General features: G+C 38.3%; 1 protein-coding gene across 1 annotated transcript in view; it reads left to right on the top strand.

Annotated features, from left to right (window-relative positions):
• Nucleotides 1-16827, top strand: part of LOC124722252 (ras and EF-hand domain-containing protein homolog) — a 246047-nt gene that overhangs the window by 193491 nt on the left and 35729 nt on the right. The window contains exons 6-7 of the mRNA XM_047247441.1: nt 7399-7524; nt 11636-11769. Coding sequence (XP_047103397.1) covers nt 7399-7524; nt 11636-11769 — 260 coding nt within the window. The remainder of the gene's footprint in view (nt 1-7398; nt 7525-11635; nt 11770-16827) is intronic.

The following is a 16827-nucleotide window of genomic DNA, read 5'->3' on the forward strand; positions in this document are numbered from 1 at the left end:
GCAGTCAGTCCTGTCGACGATGCTGCAGATGGTGAGCTCTGCTTTCATCCCGCTAGCGAGACTGGCAGTCTTCACCAAATCAGATAGCCGCCGGAAGCCAGAGAGGATTTCCTCCGATCCATAGCGACACACATCATTGGTGCCGACATGAGCGACCACTTGCAGATGGGTGCACCCTGTACCCTTCATGGCATCCGGAAGGACCCTTTCCACATCTGGAATGACTCCCCCCGGTATGCACACGGAGTGCACATTGGTTTTCTTCCCCTCTCTTGCTGCCATTTCCCTAAGGGGCCCCATTACGCGCCTGACGTTGGAGCTCCCAACTACCAGTAAGCCCACCCTCTGCGACTGCCCGGATCTTGCAGACTGAGGGGCAACCTCTGGAACAGGACAAGCAGCCATGTCAGGCCGAAGATCAGTATCAGCCTGAGACAGAGCCTGAAACCGGTTCGTCAGACAAACTGGAGAGGCTTTCCGTTCAGCCCTCCGGAATGTCTTTCGCCCCCTGCCACACCTTGAAACGACCTCCCACTCTACCACAGGTGAGGGATCAGCCTCAATGCGGGCAGTATCCCGGGCAACCACAGTCGTAGTCCGATCAGGGGATGCGTGGGACGAGCTGGCCGTCCCCGACAAACCCCCATCCCGACCCCCACAGTGATGCCCATTGGCGACAGCCTCAAGCTGTGTGACCGAAGCCAACACTGCCTGAAGCTGGGAGCGAAGGGATGCCAACTCAGCCTGCATCCGAACACAGCAGTTGCAGTCCCTATCCAAGCTAAAAAATGTTTTGCTAAGAACGTCTGAACTAATCTACAGAGAGCGTAAACAAATCGACAAAATTTAAACGGTTATTAAAATACAAGATTGCCTAGTAAATGCAGTAATGCTGCTACTTGCGCACTGCTGACACTGCTCGGCGGCGGAAGGAGACTAAGCGAAATTACACTATTCAGGTACTAAAACACGATGCTACACTCTCAAATACTATAATACGCCCGAAATTTATGAATTAAACAATGCAAGAACCAAAAACACGCAAAGAAATTAAGAATTAAACTATGTAACAAATGAGTGAGCTAGGAGTATACGACTTGCTGCTCAGCTGCTTATCCAACGGCGGCAGGGAGCACACTGACTGCGACCAACCGACACTGGCCGTTCAAAACAAAACAGTAGACAAACGACTACGCGAATTTACACTATTCAGGTACTAAAACGCGATGCTACAACTCTCAAATACTATAATACGCTCGAAATTTATGAATTAAACAATGCAAGTACCAAAAACAGGCAAAGAAATTAAGAATTAAACTATGTAACAAATGAGTGAGCTAGGAGTATACGACTTGCTGCTGCAGCTGCTTATCCAACGGCGGCAGGGAGCACACTGACTGTGACCAACCGACACTGGCCGTTCAAAACAAAACAGTAGACAAACGACTACGCGAATTTACACTATTCAGGTACTAAAACGCGATGCTACAACTCTCAAATACTATAATACGCTCGAAATTTATGAATTAAACAATGCAAGTACCAAAAACACACAAAGAAATTAAGAATTAAACTATGTAACAAATGAGTGAGCTAGGAGTATACGACTTGCTGCTCAGCTGCTTATCCAACGGCGGCAGGGAGATCTGGAGAATGTGCTGTCCAGAGCAGCAGTCGAACATTTTCTGTATCCAGAAAGGCCCATACAGGACCTGCAACATGCGATCGTGCATTATCCTGCTCAAATGTAGGGTTTCACAGGGATTGAATGGAGGGTAGAGCCACGGCTCGTAACACTTCTTAAATGTAACGTCCACTGTTCAAAGTGCCGTCAATGCGAACAAGAGGTGACCGAGACGTGTAACCAATGGCACCCCATACAATCACGCCGGGTCATACGCCAGTATGTCGATGATGAATACATGCTTCCAATGTGTGTTCACTGCAATGTCGCCAAACACGGATGTGACCAACATGATGCTGTAAACAGAACCTGGATTCATCTGAAAAAATGACGTTTTGCCATTCGTGCACCCAGGTTCGTCGTTGACTACACCATTGCAGGCGCTCCTGTCTGTGATGCAGCGTCAAGGGTAACCGCAGCCATGGTCTCCGACCTGATAGTCCATGCTGCTGCAAACATCGTCGAACTGTTCGTGCAGATGGTTGTTGTCTTGCAAACGTCCCCATCTGTTGACTAAGGGATTGAGACATGGCTGCACGATCTGTTACAGCCATGCAGATAAGATGCCTGTCATCTCAACTGCTAGTGATACGAGGCCATTGAGATCCAGTATGGCATTCCGTATTACCCTCCTGAACCCAACAATTCCATATTCTGCTAACAGTCATTGGATCTCGACCAACGCTAGCAGCAATGTCGCAATATGATAAACCGTAATGGCGATATGCTACAATCCGATCTTTATCAAAGTCGGAAATGTGATGGTACACATTTCTCCTCCTTACACGAGGCATCTCAACAACGTTTCACCAGGCAACGCCGGTCAACTGCTGTTTGTGTATGAGAAATCAATTGGAAACTTTCCTCTTGTCAGTACGTTGTAGGTGTTGCCACTGGTGGCAACCTTGTGTGAATGCTCTTAAAAGCTAATCATTGCATATCACAGCATCTTCTTCCTGTCGGTTATATTTCGTGTCTGTAGCACGTCATCTTCATGGTGTGGCAATTTTAATGGCCAGTAGTGTATATGTTCAGGCTACAATATGTCATAAATATTTGATGTTGAGAGATGGTGCACTGAACCGTTTGTGGCTGTTAAAGAGTGAAGTGCTAATTAGTGAAACTACTGTTTACCTGTACCACAGTTTTATTGCTCGTTGAATCAGAAAAATGTACTACAGTGTATCCATTCTGCTTAGTTTCTATCCACAGAAGTTTTATTGATATGATGCCAGCCATGCATTAATTATTTTAATAAACATATCTATCCAAAACTTCAAGTTAGTTGTACACTGCTCAGAAAAATAAGCACAACAATTTAATGAACTCAGTAAGGAAAAATAGATGTAAGTGGTTAACAAAATAAAGAAACCTGAAAATCCTTATTTTTCATTTTATTCCTTCAAATGTCTGATTTGTATTAAGAAATGCTGAAACTGTAGATTATTTTTATGAAATACTGTAAGAAATACAGCTCCTGGCCACATTTTTGTGTAGCTTTAATTGATGCAAGAATACATGCCAGGCTTCCACCTATCATTAGCTTTCACAAAACATTTAGATCTTTGTGAGTATAGCATTTTTATTGAACTAATTTTAAATTTTACAGCTGCCATGCACAGAATAACATTTCATTTAGCTATTGGCACCACATTTCCTGAGTTGTCTATTTACATTAAATTACTTTTATTTTCCACAGGTCAGCTGCAGCATTCAAACTGCACTCAAGAAAAACATTACACTGATAAGGCTCTAAATTTATTATGCAAGTTGAACATGGCTAATATATCCCTGCAAAAATAAAGCTGTACAAAAATGTGTCTGGTTTCTGCATCTCTTCAAGTATTTCCATCAAAGCACTACAGCTCAATCACCATTAATATGGAAATATTTATTGTAATGCTTCTGAAATCAGTTGCAATTGTTCATATATTAATTCTTTAAATCTTTCATTTTAGTGTTATATCATTGTTGAAAACTTCATTACTGTATACAAATGACTGGCAGGAGGGAAACTTGAGATTATCACGCCCCCCTCTCCACTGTCTACCCCTCCCTATACCACTATTATAAGTACAGTACCTCTGCTTCTTCCTTCTATATTTACTACACTTGTAAGCCATTGCATTAGAGACACCTGCTAGTATTTACTAGTGTGTATCAACCCCTTTGTCCTGATGGAAGTGGCAAGAGGTCATGGCATGGGCTCCACAAGACACTGAGAAAACTTAGGAGCCACCTTCATCCACAACTTCTGAAGTACTATCCACAACTCCAGTTTATTCAGAGCTGCATCCAAGGTTAGGTTGATCCTACTGTACTCAGTAAGACTGTGGTTGGGTGCCCTGGGAAACTGCACAGACACTCTCATATCTGTGGAGGGCTCCTAGGTTTCTGTTTTGTATGCTGGTGAGAGCTATCATACAGATCAGGGGCCCATTTTATTCAATATAACAGTTTCCCATACAAGAATAACACCAGCATGTAAAGTGAGCTGGTAGTAAGTACCATCATTGACTGATATGGTTTTTGACATGCTCATAGTTGAATGTTCGTATGTATCAATACATAATATGATTCATCAGTCCAGTGATAGTTTTCCTGCACCCATGCTGATATCTATACCCTGTCTGATACTCATTGGGCTTAGGTACAAGTATGAGGTGGTAGTCTCTATACTCCACTGCAAAGGAAGAATTTTTTCTGAATGGCACCACTCTTACTGGTTGTTATTTTCCAGCACTGAACTGTTGCGTGACATGCTGCACTGTGTTTTGCCTACCCACTGCTACAATCTATAACTAGGGTGTCAACTCCAAACAGTAATACATTGTTACCCACATCAGTTGACTCTGCTAATTCAGAGTTTTCCCCAAACAGAAGTACTCATGCCAAACACGCTGACACATGACAAACATAGTGCCTGCTTGACTACAGAGTTAGTGTTATGTGTGCTGGACGCCCATAACCTGGCTATTGTCAAAAGCACTAATATCACATGTCTTGCCCAGCCTGCACTCAGCTGCCATACCAAAGGTCAGTAAGACATCACATGTCCCCCTAGTTACATTGCCTAACTACTCCATTCACCATAGTGGTTGGAGTGTTCTTTCTCCAACATGGCAGTTGCATCTAACTCAGTTTCCCATGAATATATCTGAACACAACAAACAATACCTAGATATTATGCTCTCAAAAAAGACCATCCACTTAACAACTTAACTTACACATATCTGAATCAAATTACACCAACACCTCTTTGATTATATCCTCCTTGGAAAAAAGTTAGACATTCCATTGGCTCTTACTTTTTAAGATTATTTGGTGGTCTTTCTCTGATTAATAATTAGATTCATTTATTTTTCCATTCTGTTTGCTATTTGTTGTTCATTTCAATTTAATATCTAAGTATAACAACAACTAAGACAGAGTTTTTGCTGTTAACACACAGTGGGGGCTATTCTGTCAGCAATCATTCTCTGGCCATATTTATTTCATCTTTCCCTTTATACTTCTTGGCTTCTTCTGTCTTCTTTTCCTTCAGGGTTTTTACCATATTTTTTATTTTTATTTTATTTTATCTTTTTTTTTTTATTTGGGCATTAAAATGATTGGCACTATGATGTTTTGTGTTCATGGGAACTATTTACTGAACAAACACACAGAGATTATACTATAGGTATTCCCTGCCAGACGCCTATGTACTTTTGCTGTCACTCAGGTAGCTTCCGTATTTTCATAGCAAACCATTCTTTGGGGTATCCCAGCACTGCTGGTGAACAACGTCATGGAGTTTGTTATTGTGGTGTCCTCTTTCATTGTGTCACACAGGACATTGTTGCTAGGAGCCAGATTTGGTGAATGTGAAGGATGCAGCACCACGATACACCCTAGATCACACATGGTGCCAATGGTCTGGCATCTGATGTGTGACTACACATTGCCATGTTGGAGCAGAATGCCATGGCCCATTTAGTGTTGCTGAATGGGGCACCCATTGAGCACACACCTTCAACATCAAATCCTCTTGATGGTGCGGAGAGTCCCCCATGATAAACCTGTAGCCATCCCTAGTTCATCAAATGTGATTTGCTTGTGCTCCTTTATCAACTCATTGACACACTGGGCATTGTTTAGTTTGCAAGCAGTTACTGAATATCTAGTGATTTTGTGACTTTCAGTACAGTCACAGCCGTCTTTGATATCAAATGAAACACAGACCTGTGACTTGGTGCCGTTTTATCACATATAGCTATCAATCTACTGTGGATGTCTATAGCAGTTATACCTTCCCTCCAGAGAAACCATACTGTCCACCAATTCCCATGTTTGACTGCTTCCATGTTGTCTTATCGATGCCCACCAGTGTACTTGCAAGCCAGAACAAGTGCTGCTGTAATGCACCAACTATGGGAACAGCAACACCATCCAGTGGTGGTAGACAGAACTATAGCCAATTTTCACACATACATTGTCACATGTTTCAAACTGCTACTTTGCAGGGACTATAGGGGGAGTGCCAACCAATGTTGAATGAATTAATTTTTTTTTCTGTTTCAGTGCATATCTTTCATTCCACTTAACTATTAACTGAATTTGTCCTTCCGTTATATCTGACTTATTAACTGTTCTCATAGCCACTTCCAACTTCCTTTCATATCAGATACTTTATGTTACTGTCATTTAATTCCTAGTTTTCTTTTCTGCCCTGTTTCATTTATCCTGATGTACAAGGGCATGTTGAAAAGTAATGTCTCCAAATTTTTATTCTGTTTTCGAAATTAATACAGTCAATGTGTGTCATGAATATTACTCAGTTGACTTTCCCACTTTGCTGACATAAGCTGCAATCCTCTGCAATTAGAGGGCTCTGAATTGTAGCATGTAACATGGTGGTGTGTAATGCAACTGTGTCAGTGTGTAAGAAACAGCATGCTATTATTGAGTTTCGAATTTAAAGAGCTTGTCCACACATGGGGCACCCTTTATTTCAGCATGACAATGTCATACCACACAAAAGCACAATGACACCTGCAACAATCTGACAGCTTTGGTTCACTGTCAACAAAGTCAGACATTATATAGTGACCCTATCAACACTCTGGTCTGCTGGTCTCTCACTGGGAGAGTTGTGTTCATTGCCAGAGCTATGTTGAGAAATAAATATGTGGATGTGAAGAATAAAGATGTGGAATATTAATTAAGTTTGTTTTATTTAAGAATCTCTATGAGTTTTCACATAAAAAATTTGGAGGCATTACTTTCCAGCATACCCTTACAGATTCTGAGTAACAGTTAAACGTCTTCAAGGAATAGTCCTTTTTTCCTTTCAGTCGTTTCCAGTATTTGGCTGGATGGTGGTACGTCTGATGAAAAAATGCCACATTTTTTTTCTTGTACATATGCTTGTTAAAAGTAGATGAATATAGGCTTTGCTAGACTTGTTTGATTGTAGTGACACTTTTTTTTCTGCACCACTGCAGTCATAGTCATAAGATTAGTCAGAGTCTTGTTCTACTACAATGATAAGTAATACTGAAATGATAAGTAATTAATATATTGCACATCCCAATATTAGTTTAAAACACAGGGCTTGCTGATTGGAAATATGTCAAAATTAATTACAGTATAATTTTAATTTCTATGATTACTTTTTAACATTTTCTTTAATTTTATTCTGACTTATGTGGCATAATGCTTTTTTTTTATTCCAGTGAAGCAAATCTCAAACTTCAAGACACCAATGACAATCTACTCTCTGTAATGGATACAGGTGGACCATTTTTATCTAGACCTGCTTCGCCTTGCCCCAGCAGTATAGGACTGTGTTCTTCAAGCATGTAAAGAATAATTTCATAGTTTCTGAGTATTGCTACTATTAATATTATCCACATATTGTTCTTCCTTATTTCTTTTCTCACACCTTTTTCTCATATTTGACGTGAATGTACTGACCTTAAAATCCATTGAAGTGAACTGGACTAACAATTTTTTTAGAAGATGTGTTCAGGGATGTTTATATTTTGACATGAATGTTGATGGCATAAGATTTTCAAGGGGTCTCAAAACTTCATATATGCCATCTTCCATAATAATTTTTAGTTCACTGCCTTTCTAAATTAGAAACTATGTATCAGTCCTCTTTAAAGCATTTATTATGTATATCTCCTAATGCTGTGTTTGACATGACATCACATTTGTAACATATAAGTCACAGCATATTACTTTTAGGGTGTATTTCTTTTAATTCATAAGCTTTTTAAGTGAAAATGTAATAAGAAGTTGTCTAATAAGTTTTTTCAATACCAGTCATAAAAAATCATGATTATTTGTGCTGACCATTCTTTACCTATACTCAATATTCCCTTTTAATCCTAATTGGTATGAGTCCCACACACTAGAGTCATACTCTAGGACTGGTTACATGAAAGTTTTCAAAGCAGTCTCCTTTGTGGTCTGAATACAATTTCCAGTATCCTACCAAAGAACCAAAGTCTGCAACCTGGTTTACCTATCACTGTGTCTATGTGATCATTCGAACTCATATCCCCAAAAATGATTAACTATAGGTAAACAGGGTGTTACAAAAAGGTACGGCCAAACTTTCAGGAAACATTCCTCACACACAAATAAAGAAAAGATGTTATGTGGACATGTGCCCGGAAACACATAATTTCCATGTTAGAGCTCATTTTAGTTTCGTCAGTATGTTTTTCCACCTACGCTCAATGGAGCACGTTATCATGATTTCGTTGGATACACCATATGATCATATATTCCTTAATAACCATTGGTATAGTATTGAATAAAATGCTTTTTGGAAGTCAAGAAAAACTGCATCTATCTGTGTGTGTGTGTCTGTGTGTGTGTGTGTGTGTGTGTGTGTGTGTGTGTGTTAATGTCAGGAGATAAGTCTGGCGGCCAGTGGAAGGACCCAATTGATACTGACTATTGCCCAACAGTCTTGCATGCAGGTTCAGTTTCTACCTACTTTACTTTGAATCTGTTGTAATAAACACACCCCTATCCTTTTGATGTATATGTACTTGTACCCTTCTACCCCAAAAATCCCAGAAAATCACAAGACTGAAAGTCACTAGTATTGATACAACATACTTGCTGTCATGCACTGTACAGTGTCTTATAAAGAATATATACAGAATAATTATGGAAAGGCATCCATTACCTGACACCTGACTGATGGATTGCAAACAGAGAACAGCTCAGAAAAACATACTAGTTTAGCTGTCTCTCTCTCTCTCTCTCTCTCTCTCTCTCTCTCTCTCTCTCTCTCTCTCTCACACACACACACACACACACACACACACACACACACAGACATATATATATATATATATATATATATATAAAATTATAATAGAGGGAAACATTCCACGTAGGATTGGAATGACTCCTTACCCTCTCCCTTAAAACCCACATCCTTTCGTCTTTCCCTCTCCTTCCCTCTTTCCTGATGAGGCAACAGTTTGTTGCGAAAGCTTGAATTTTGTGTGTATGTTTATGTTTGTTTGTGTGTCTGTCGACCTGCCAGCACTTTCATTTGGTAAGTCACATCATCTTTGTATATATATATATATATATATATATATATATATATATATATATATATATATATATATATATATATATATATATATATATGAAGACACAACTGGGGAGGTAGGGTGACACAGAGTTCCCATGACTGAAAAAGTGCTCATTTTGTGTGTGTGTGTGTTTTCCAAACTCAGATTTTTCATTATCATAATAATTTTCATGTATTATTATTTATAATATTGTAGTTGTTGTATGAAGTTCATATAGCTCCTTTTTCGAAAAATAAAAAAAATCTTGCTTCTTGTTTAAATAATGAGAATGGATAGATAAACAATCTACTCATGAAGTGGCAGCAGAGGAGCACACACACAAGAGGATTTTTCTTTTACAGACTTTCAGAGCCAGTGGCTCCTTCTTCTTGTTTAGTAATGCAGTTCTGTGTTTTATTAGTTTAATTTAAAAAATCACTGAAGTCTGAGGTTTCTCAACAGAATATTTGTATCTTGTATGTAACTATTATTGTTAATGACTTTTTCATAACAAATCTAACCACATGCCTGCACTGTCAAAATTTTGGAGAAGCTTTGGCAAGTATAAAATAGCCATAGAGGTAGATGTGTTTGAAAAAGGGAGAGAAAGAATGAATGCAATATCTTAATTTGCATGTAGTATGTTTAACTGATAGTTTGTTATTAGAAGAAAATCTTTGGTTCAACTATATCCCATTCAAAATTGTTGAGAGTTTTAACTATAATTAATGGTGGACTGTGTTTCCAAATTACACTAATAGTAACTAATATAACCAGTCACAACATAAATAGCCAGTTCAATAAAGGGATAAATCAAACAATGGAAACTCCTAGTTGAAACATCAACAATTCAGGAATAGAGAGATTGTTACTAACCATAAAGACGCCATATTAAGTTGCAGACAGGCACAATTAAAAGACACTTACACATTAGCTTTTGGTCACAGCCTTCATCAGAAAAAGACAAAGCAACACACAAGCAAGCACATCTCATGTACACACAACAGCCAACCCTGACAGCTCAGACCAGAATGCAACTGTCACGTGCAATGGAAGCAACAATCTGGGCGGGTGGTTGGGAGGGGTAGGGGGGGAAGACGAAGGCATACCATTGTATGGGTGAGGGAGAGAGGAGTGCTGCCTGGTGGAGTGTGCAGGGACTAGACTGCCACCAGGCACAGTGTCAGTAGGTTCTGGAGCTGGGAGTAGGGATAATGGAGTGAGGAAGGACACAATCAGGGACAGATAAGTGCATGCATTGGCAGAGGGCAGCAAACAAAGAAGGTGGGCGATGAGAATGGGGTGGTGGGGTGGTGATAGGAAATAGAGGGTGGATACTACTGGGTGAAGGATGTGGTGGAAGAGGGAGGGGGAGAGGAGTTTGTTACCATAGGTTGAGGCTGGGATAATTACAGGAGCAGAGAATGTGTTGTAAGGATAACTCACGTATGTGCAATTTAGAAAAGCTGGTGGTGGAGGGGAGGATCCAGATGGCTCAAGTAATGAAGCAGCCACTGAAATCAAGCATGTTACGTATTGTTCCCACACCATCCACCCAACAGTTTCCACCCCCTCTGTCCTATCCCCTCTTCCCCATTCTCGTCTCCCACCCTCTGCCAACACACCCACCCATCTTTCCCTGCTCCTGTCCTTTTTCACTTCATTTTCCCCACCTCCCTACCACACAACCTCTTGACACTGTACCAGCTGCCAGTCTAGTCCCTGCACACTCTATCAGACAGTGTTCCTCCCCTCCCCCCCTCTCCCCACCAATCATACACTGCTATCCCTTTATCCCTTCCTCTTTTCCACACCTTCCAGATTGCTCCTTCCATTCAATGTGACATTTGCATTCTGGTGTGAGCTGCCAGAGTTGGCGACTATGTGTGAGTGAAGTGTGCTTACTTGTGTGAATGAATGGTGTGTGTTTCTCTTTCTTTTTCTGACAAAGGCTGTGTCTTAAAGATAATGTGTTAGTGCCTTTTAATTTTGCCTGCCTGACAATTAATGTGTCATCTTTACAGTAAGTAGCAATCTATCTTTCCTTACAAATTTAAATCAAACACAATACATTCTAATCTGGAATGCAATTAATGTCTAAAATAAATACCCATATATCTTGAAGGTGGATTTAGTTGCCACCAAAAACACACCTGTTACTCTGGAGCTATAACCCCCAAGACAGCTTAGTTCATTTTATTATTTTCTCACCTCAACTTTATGGCCTTTTTTTTTACCTTACGCCATGCAAATGCTACTTACCTGACAATCATAAAGAAATTTTGAATGAGATATTGTTCAACTGTAAGAGTAGGATTTTGTTTACCTAGATGCTCATTTCAGTATTTATCTGTATGATCCATAGAGCACAAATAAGTCGAAGTCCTGACCCTTCTGATGTCAGCACTGATGCAGATTCAGCTCCACACAGCCTCAACAATATGAAGTCTGACTCAGATGATGAGGCTGTACAGAAAGTGAGAAGACTTGATGAATATGGTAAATATAATTTAATATTTAGCCTTTGTAAAATTCATTTAATTAAAGTTAAGTTTGAAGTAACAGATCACTATTCACAAAATAGTCGAGGAATTGAAGAGCATATAGCTACGTAGAAAACTTTCCACAGGAAGACACACAGTGTAGCTCTGTGTGTCATTTTGTGTGCAAGTGTCAGCTCTCTGAAGTAACACTCTGTCCGGTCTTAGGTAGTTATTGTCACATTTTAGATGTACCTATTTTGATCAATGCTTTTCTATTGAATTAGTAGTGTTCTGTTCTCATATACTTACGCTGATGGAAATGGGAAGTGTGAAATCATGAAATCTAGACCAAATTCTATAATGCTCCAGTATTTTCATGCCTGTGAAATACATTGATCAAAATTTTGTCCTTGTGCTATCTTATTTTCAATAAAGAAAAAAAAACATTCATACAGATCAAGAATAGTGTGAGTACATGATGGCTATTGGGTATGATAAAGGTTACTGGAATTTATCAGGTGGAGATGGCAACATAGCATGCCCAGATGACATTTATGTGCAGATGGAGTTTATTGCCACTATTTGGAATTTGAGATAGATCAAAGCACTGGCATGAGGAACATAGAAGCATCATACTAACAGATTACAAAGAAAGTCATCTATAGTGCAATGACTGCAGAATGAGTGGTGACAAGATGTTCCCAGGAGGACAAAAAACAAGCACAGGTCCTTCCAGAAGGACTACATCACAAATAGAAAATAGAACTGTTCAACATGTTCTGACGAACAGACAAATCACAACTACTGAAACATAGGCAGAGGTTGCAGGCAGAATGTCACCATGATCCCGTGGAAATAGATTACTGCAAACTGTAATGAGCTGAAGTTACCACTGAGATTCCACCACAGACTATGGAGAATTGTATGGTGAAGAGCTAGAGTCAAATGGGACACTGAGTGGCATTCTGTTGTGTTCATCAGTGTGTCTTGCTTCTATGTTTATGGTGATCATATAGATGACACTTTTTCTGTCGACAACGTTGTGAAAGGTCACAGAAAACAGAAATTTTTGAGACCTGTACACCTCCATAAAAGATATGCAAGTACCTGTGGTCATAACACAGGGAAGAAAAACCAGTCAAGAAACATTTCTAAATGACAGAAAATTCTTGAATAAGGACCTTGGTAATACGATACCAAGTTGCTAACAAGACTGCCCAGAAATCAACAGAACATCACACATGACAGGGACTTTCCCCATAATATCACAGTCTATCTACTGAAAAATAAATATTGCAGTGTTAAGGACTACCTAATATATGAAAGTCATAAGTAATGTGTTATTATTAGTGATAGCAACAAGCTTAATCAAAATTGTTGTTCTAAATAACTACGTAATTCTGAAGACTTTCATTTCTTGATTTGTCCTGTGTCATATGCACACTCTTCATATACAATATTTTTGGATGAATTAAAAATCAAATTAAAATAAGCATTCAGTGCATCCTTGCATCCTTGCATCAGATATTCTTCAAAACTGAACAAAGTCTGACTTTCTTATATCAGTCACAGTTACCTTTTCAGTGTGATATAGTTCTGATGTTTATGTTGATAAAACAAGAATACTTGAGTGACGTAGTCATTGTTATAAACTGGAATGTCTTTGATAGAATCAAAATAGGTTAGAGAATGCATTTTATCTCCATTTCTTTACACAGTTTTAAGTTGACTCGATGTATTGTCACATAAATGCTAGGAAATTCATTTTTACCTGAAACCTTGACAGCAAAGCAATATACTTCTATGCCTGACACCAGAAAACATAGTTTATTACTTCAACTAATTCAAATATCCATGATCCATAATTTTGTGCCTGTTAAACTATGGGTTCTCCAGATCATTGCCTTGATAATCTGATTCATCAAATAGGAAGAAGACTAAAAGGAAAAAACAGATGATCGATGATAATGTGTCACACGAGCTTTCAAACCCATCTTTACTCAATGGCTCCTTTACTTGTTTAATTTTAGAAAGAATTTGTAATTTACAGAAATATAGCATGAAAGCTCAAGAAACTCAGGATGTTTACAAGCAAAAACAAATGAAAATTGTTTCTATCTCTTCGCACCATTAAATGAGCAAGGTGACACAGTTGTTATGCACTGGATCAATATTTACTGTCAAAATTCGCATTCTGTCATCCAGAGTTAAGTTTTCCATTGTTTCCTTAAATCTCTTGTGGCATGAAGGATATAAGATTATGATTTAAGATCCAATCAAAGATGGGGTTGCAAGAGATGGTGCACAGGCTTACTTAAAGTAAATGTCAGGATGGTTTCTCTAAAAATGACAGGGGCATTAAACTCGAATATCCTATCTTCATTTATATTTAGAAGGGATGTATTTCTGTGTCCCACACTAATTTAGATATTCTATGATTTTCCTAAATCACTTCAGAGAAATATTGGAATGATGCCTCTAATAATACAATGTGAAATTGCCTTTTTTACCATCCCTCTCTTTCTGTAAAGACCTTGAAATCATCATGACTTTTTTTTATCTGATGATACTAGAGCAAAAACATTTTGAAGCAGTTCTTGTTCCTTTGCTGCAACTGAACTGCAGTTTGAAGTATTATTATTTTAGAAGTTGAGCTGCTGGTTCTGATAGATGAAATGCAAATTTCTATTGAAAAATCATAAAAACATGGATCAGAGTTCCTATTAAAAAAGAATTAAAAATCAGTAATAGAAAATTGGATATACAGTAATGCATTATTACTCTAGCTCTGATATTTACCAAATTTTCAGCAGCAGAATGACTGACAGCACACTATTCTGTTGTTATAAATTGATTAACCCTGTATCATGAATATTACTAATATTTCTCCTGCTCTCTTTTTCTCTGCTCATGCCCCCACATACTTCCCTTCAACAAGAACCTACTGGAGATTTACGAGTCTATGTATTTTGGGTACCCAGTTCTTAGATATAGACCTTTCACTTGAAGAACTTTGAATATTATTGAACAGGAAGTTTATGAGCCCTCATTTAATACATAGTCTTGCACTTGATGCATAATCATTCTGCCTCAGTGTCAGTGTTACCTGCTCTGTTCTTCAAAATGTTGACACTGCCTGCCACCACATGAGTGCATCTATGGTCAAGAATATGCTGCAGTTTCCACCATCATTGAGTCTCATAGTTGAATTTGCATAATTATAATTCTTATTGGTTTTAGGCATTTTAAAAATCCTGTTTCCCATTCTGAAAAGAGATAATTTAACAAATTAAATGTAAAACTATAATGATATGGGTGAAACCTTTCTATGACAAACACTGTGTGAGAAAGTGCAGAGCTTTGGCAAAAGGGCATAATGACTCTTAGGAAGCACTTTATGCTTCTTTTCTGCTGTGTTTTGTTATAAACATGCAAATGGACATCGACAATATCCTTGGTTCATCCTCTAACCTCATTCGAAATGTGAACTTCAGCTGTATAACTGTGGTCAGAGAATCTCATGCAAATTCCCCCTTGCAGTTCCTCTCCCTAAATTATTGTTGGAGTAAGTGCTTAACTTTATGAAAAATAATACAAAAATCTTCTGGAAGCAATTTATAAGATGTATGTATCTATAATGCAAATGTACAATGTTTCCAATTGTGGTAATACTGAACATTAGATGGGCAGACTGATAACTAATGAGGAGGTATTGAATCAAATTGGGGAGGAAAGAAATCTGTGCCACAAATTAACTAAGAGATAAGACAATTGATAAGACAATTTCTGAGGCATCAGTAAATAGTCAGTTTGGTTACAGAGGGAAGAGTGTGTGTTTGGGGAGGGGGGGAGGGGTGTGGGGCTTAAAAATATAAGGGTATATGGAGAGACCTAGACTTGAATACTGGAAACAGTTTCAAGTGGATGTATGTTGCAATAGTGCTGCAGAGATGAAGAAACTTACACAGGATAGATTAACATAGAGAGCTGCAACAAACCAATATTTGCATTGAAAACAACATGTATCCATTCTGCAATGAATCATAGCTGTGGAACAGACCAAAATTAATGTAGCACACCCCAACAACACAGCATATACTCTGCAAAAAGTCAATATTTATCACATTAACTCACCAAAATTAACCAGTTAATAGCACCTCAGCATCTAAAATACTGTAATGTTTTGCTATCATATTTCCTTCCATGAAAGAGGAAACTATATTCACCTATGCTACTATTTTTCCAACATTTGGCATCTACCTCTACCTTCCTCCTTATTCATACATTTTGTAGAAAAAACTTAAGTTCTAACAGCTTAAGGTTTCTGCAGATTTGTGGTTCTGGTTGTATAGGACTGATTGAAGAAAATATAATAATTGACAGCCTGCATAGGCCTCCAAATGGAAATATAAATGTACTTTTTGAACAGTTTGAATTTGTGGTTAAGAGATTTTTATGTTTAAACAAAAGTTGCTGTCTGTGGAGATTTTAATATTGAAATGGGAAATTCAAAGCAACTAGACTCCAGAACATTTTTTTCATATTTTAAAACCTTGCATGAGCAAGTGTCCTATCATAATGATGCATGTCTAGACAACATTATCATTAATTTACAAAGGAAGGAATGTGTGGCTAGTCTGGCCAGTGGAGTATTTGCAGATTTTGTTTCATTGCTTTTAATACTTTATCATAAGCAGCCAAATTATTCTGATTAATTTAGTGTGGCACAGATAAGAGGTCAGAGAGAGGAGACCAGTATGTTATTTATTGACAAATTAAATAACACAAATTGGGATTCTGTATCGTAATTTCACAAAAGAAAACCTGTAGTTGTAGATGGTTTTGATAACTTTAAAAAAAAATGTAGAGTCTTATGGTATTCAAGTTCCCAATTACTAAAAGTTAACTCCTCAGCTAAAAATAAAAATAAAAAAAATTAACTGGTATACAAACGAAACGGCAGATATCAGGGAGAACATACTCATACTGAATTGAATATACACTGAAGTGTCAAAGAAACTGGTATAAGCATACATATTCAAGTACAAACATAAGTAAATAGGCAGAATACAGC

This window comes from Schistocerca piceifrons, chromosome X, assembly GCF_021461385.2.
Source record: "Schistocerca piceifrons isolate TAMUIC-IGC-003096 chromosome X, iqSchPice1.1, whole genome shotgun sequence".
Classification (NCBI taxonomy): Eukaryota; Metazoa; Arthropoda; class Insecta; order Orthoptera; family Acrididae; genus Schistocerca; species Schistocerca piceifrons.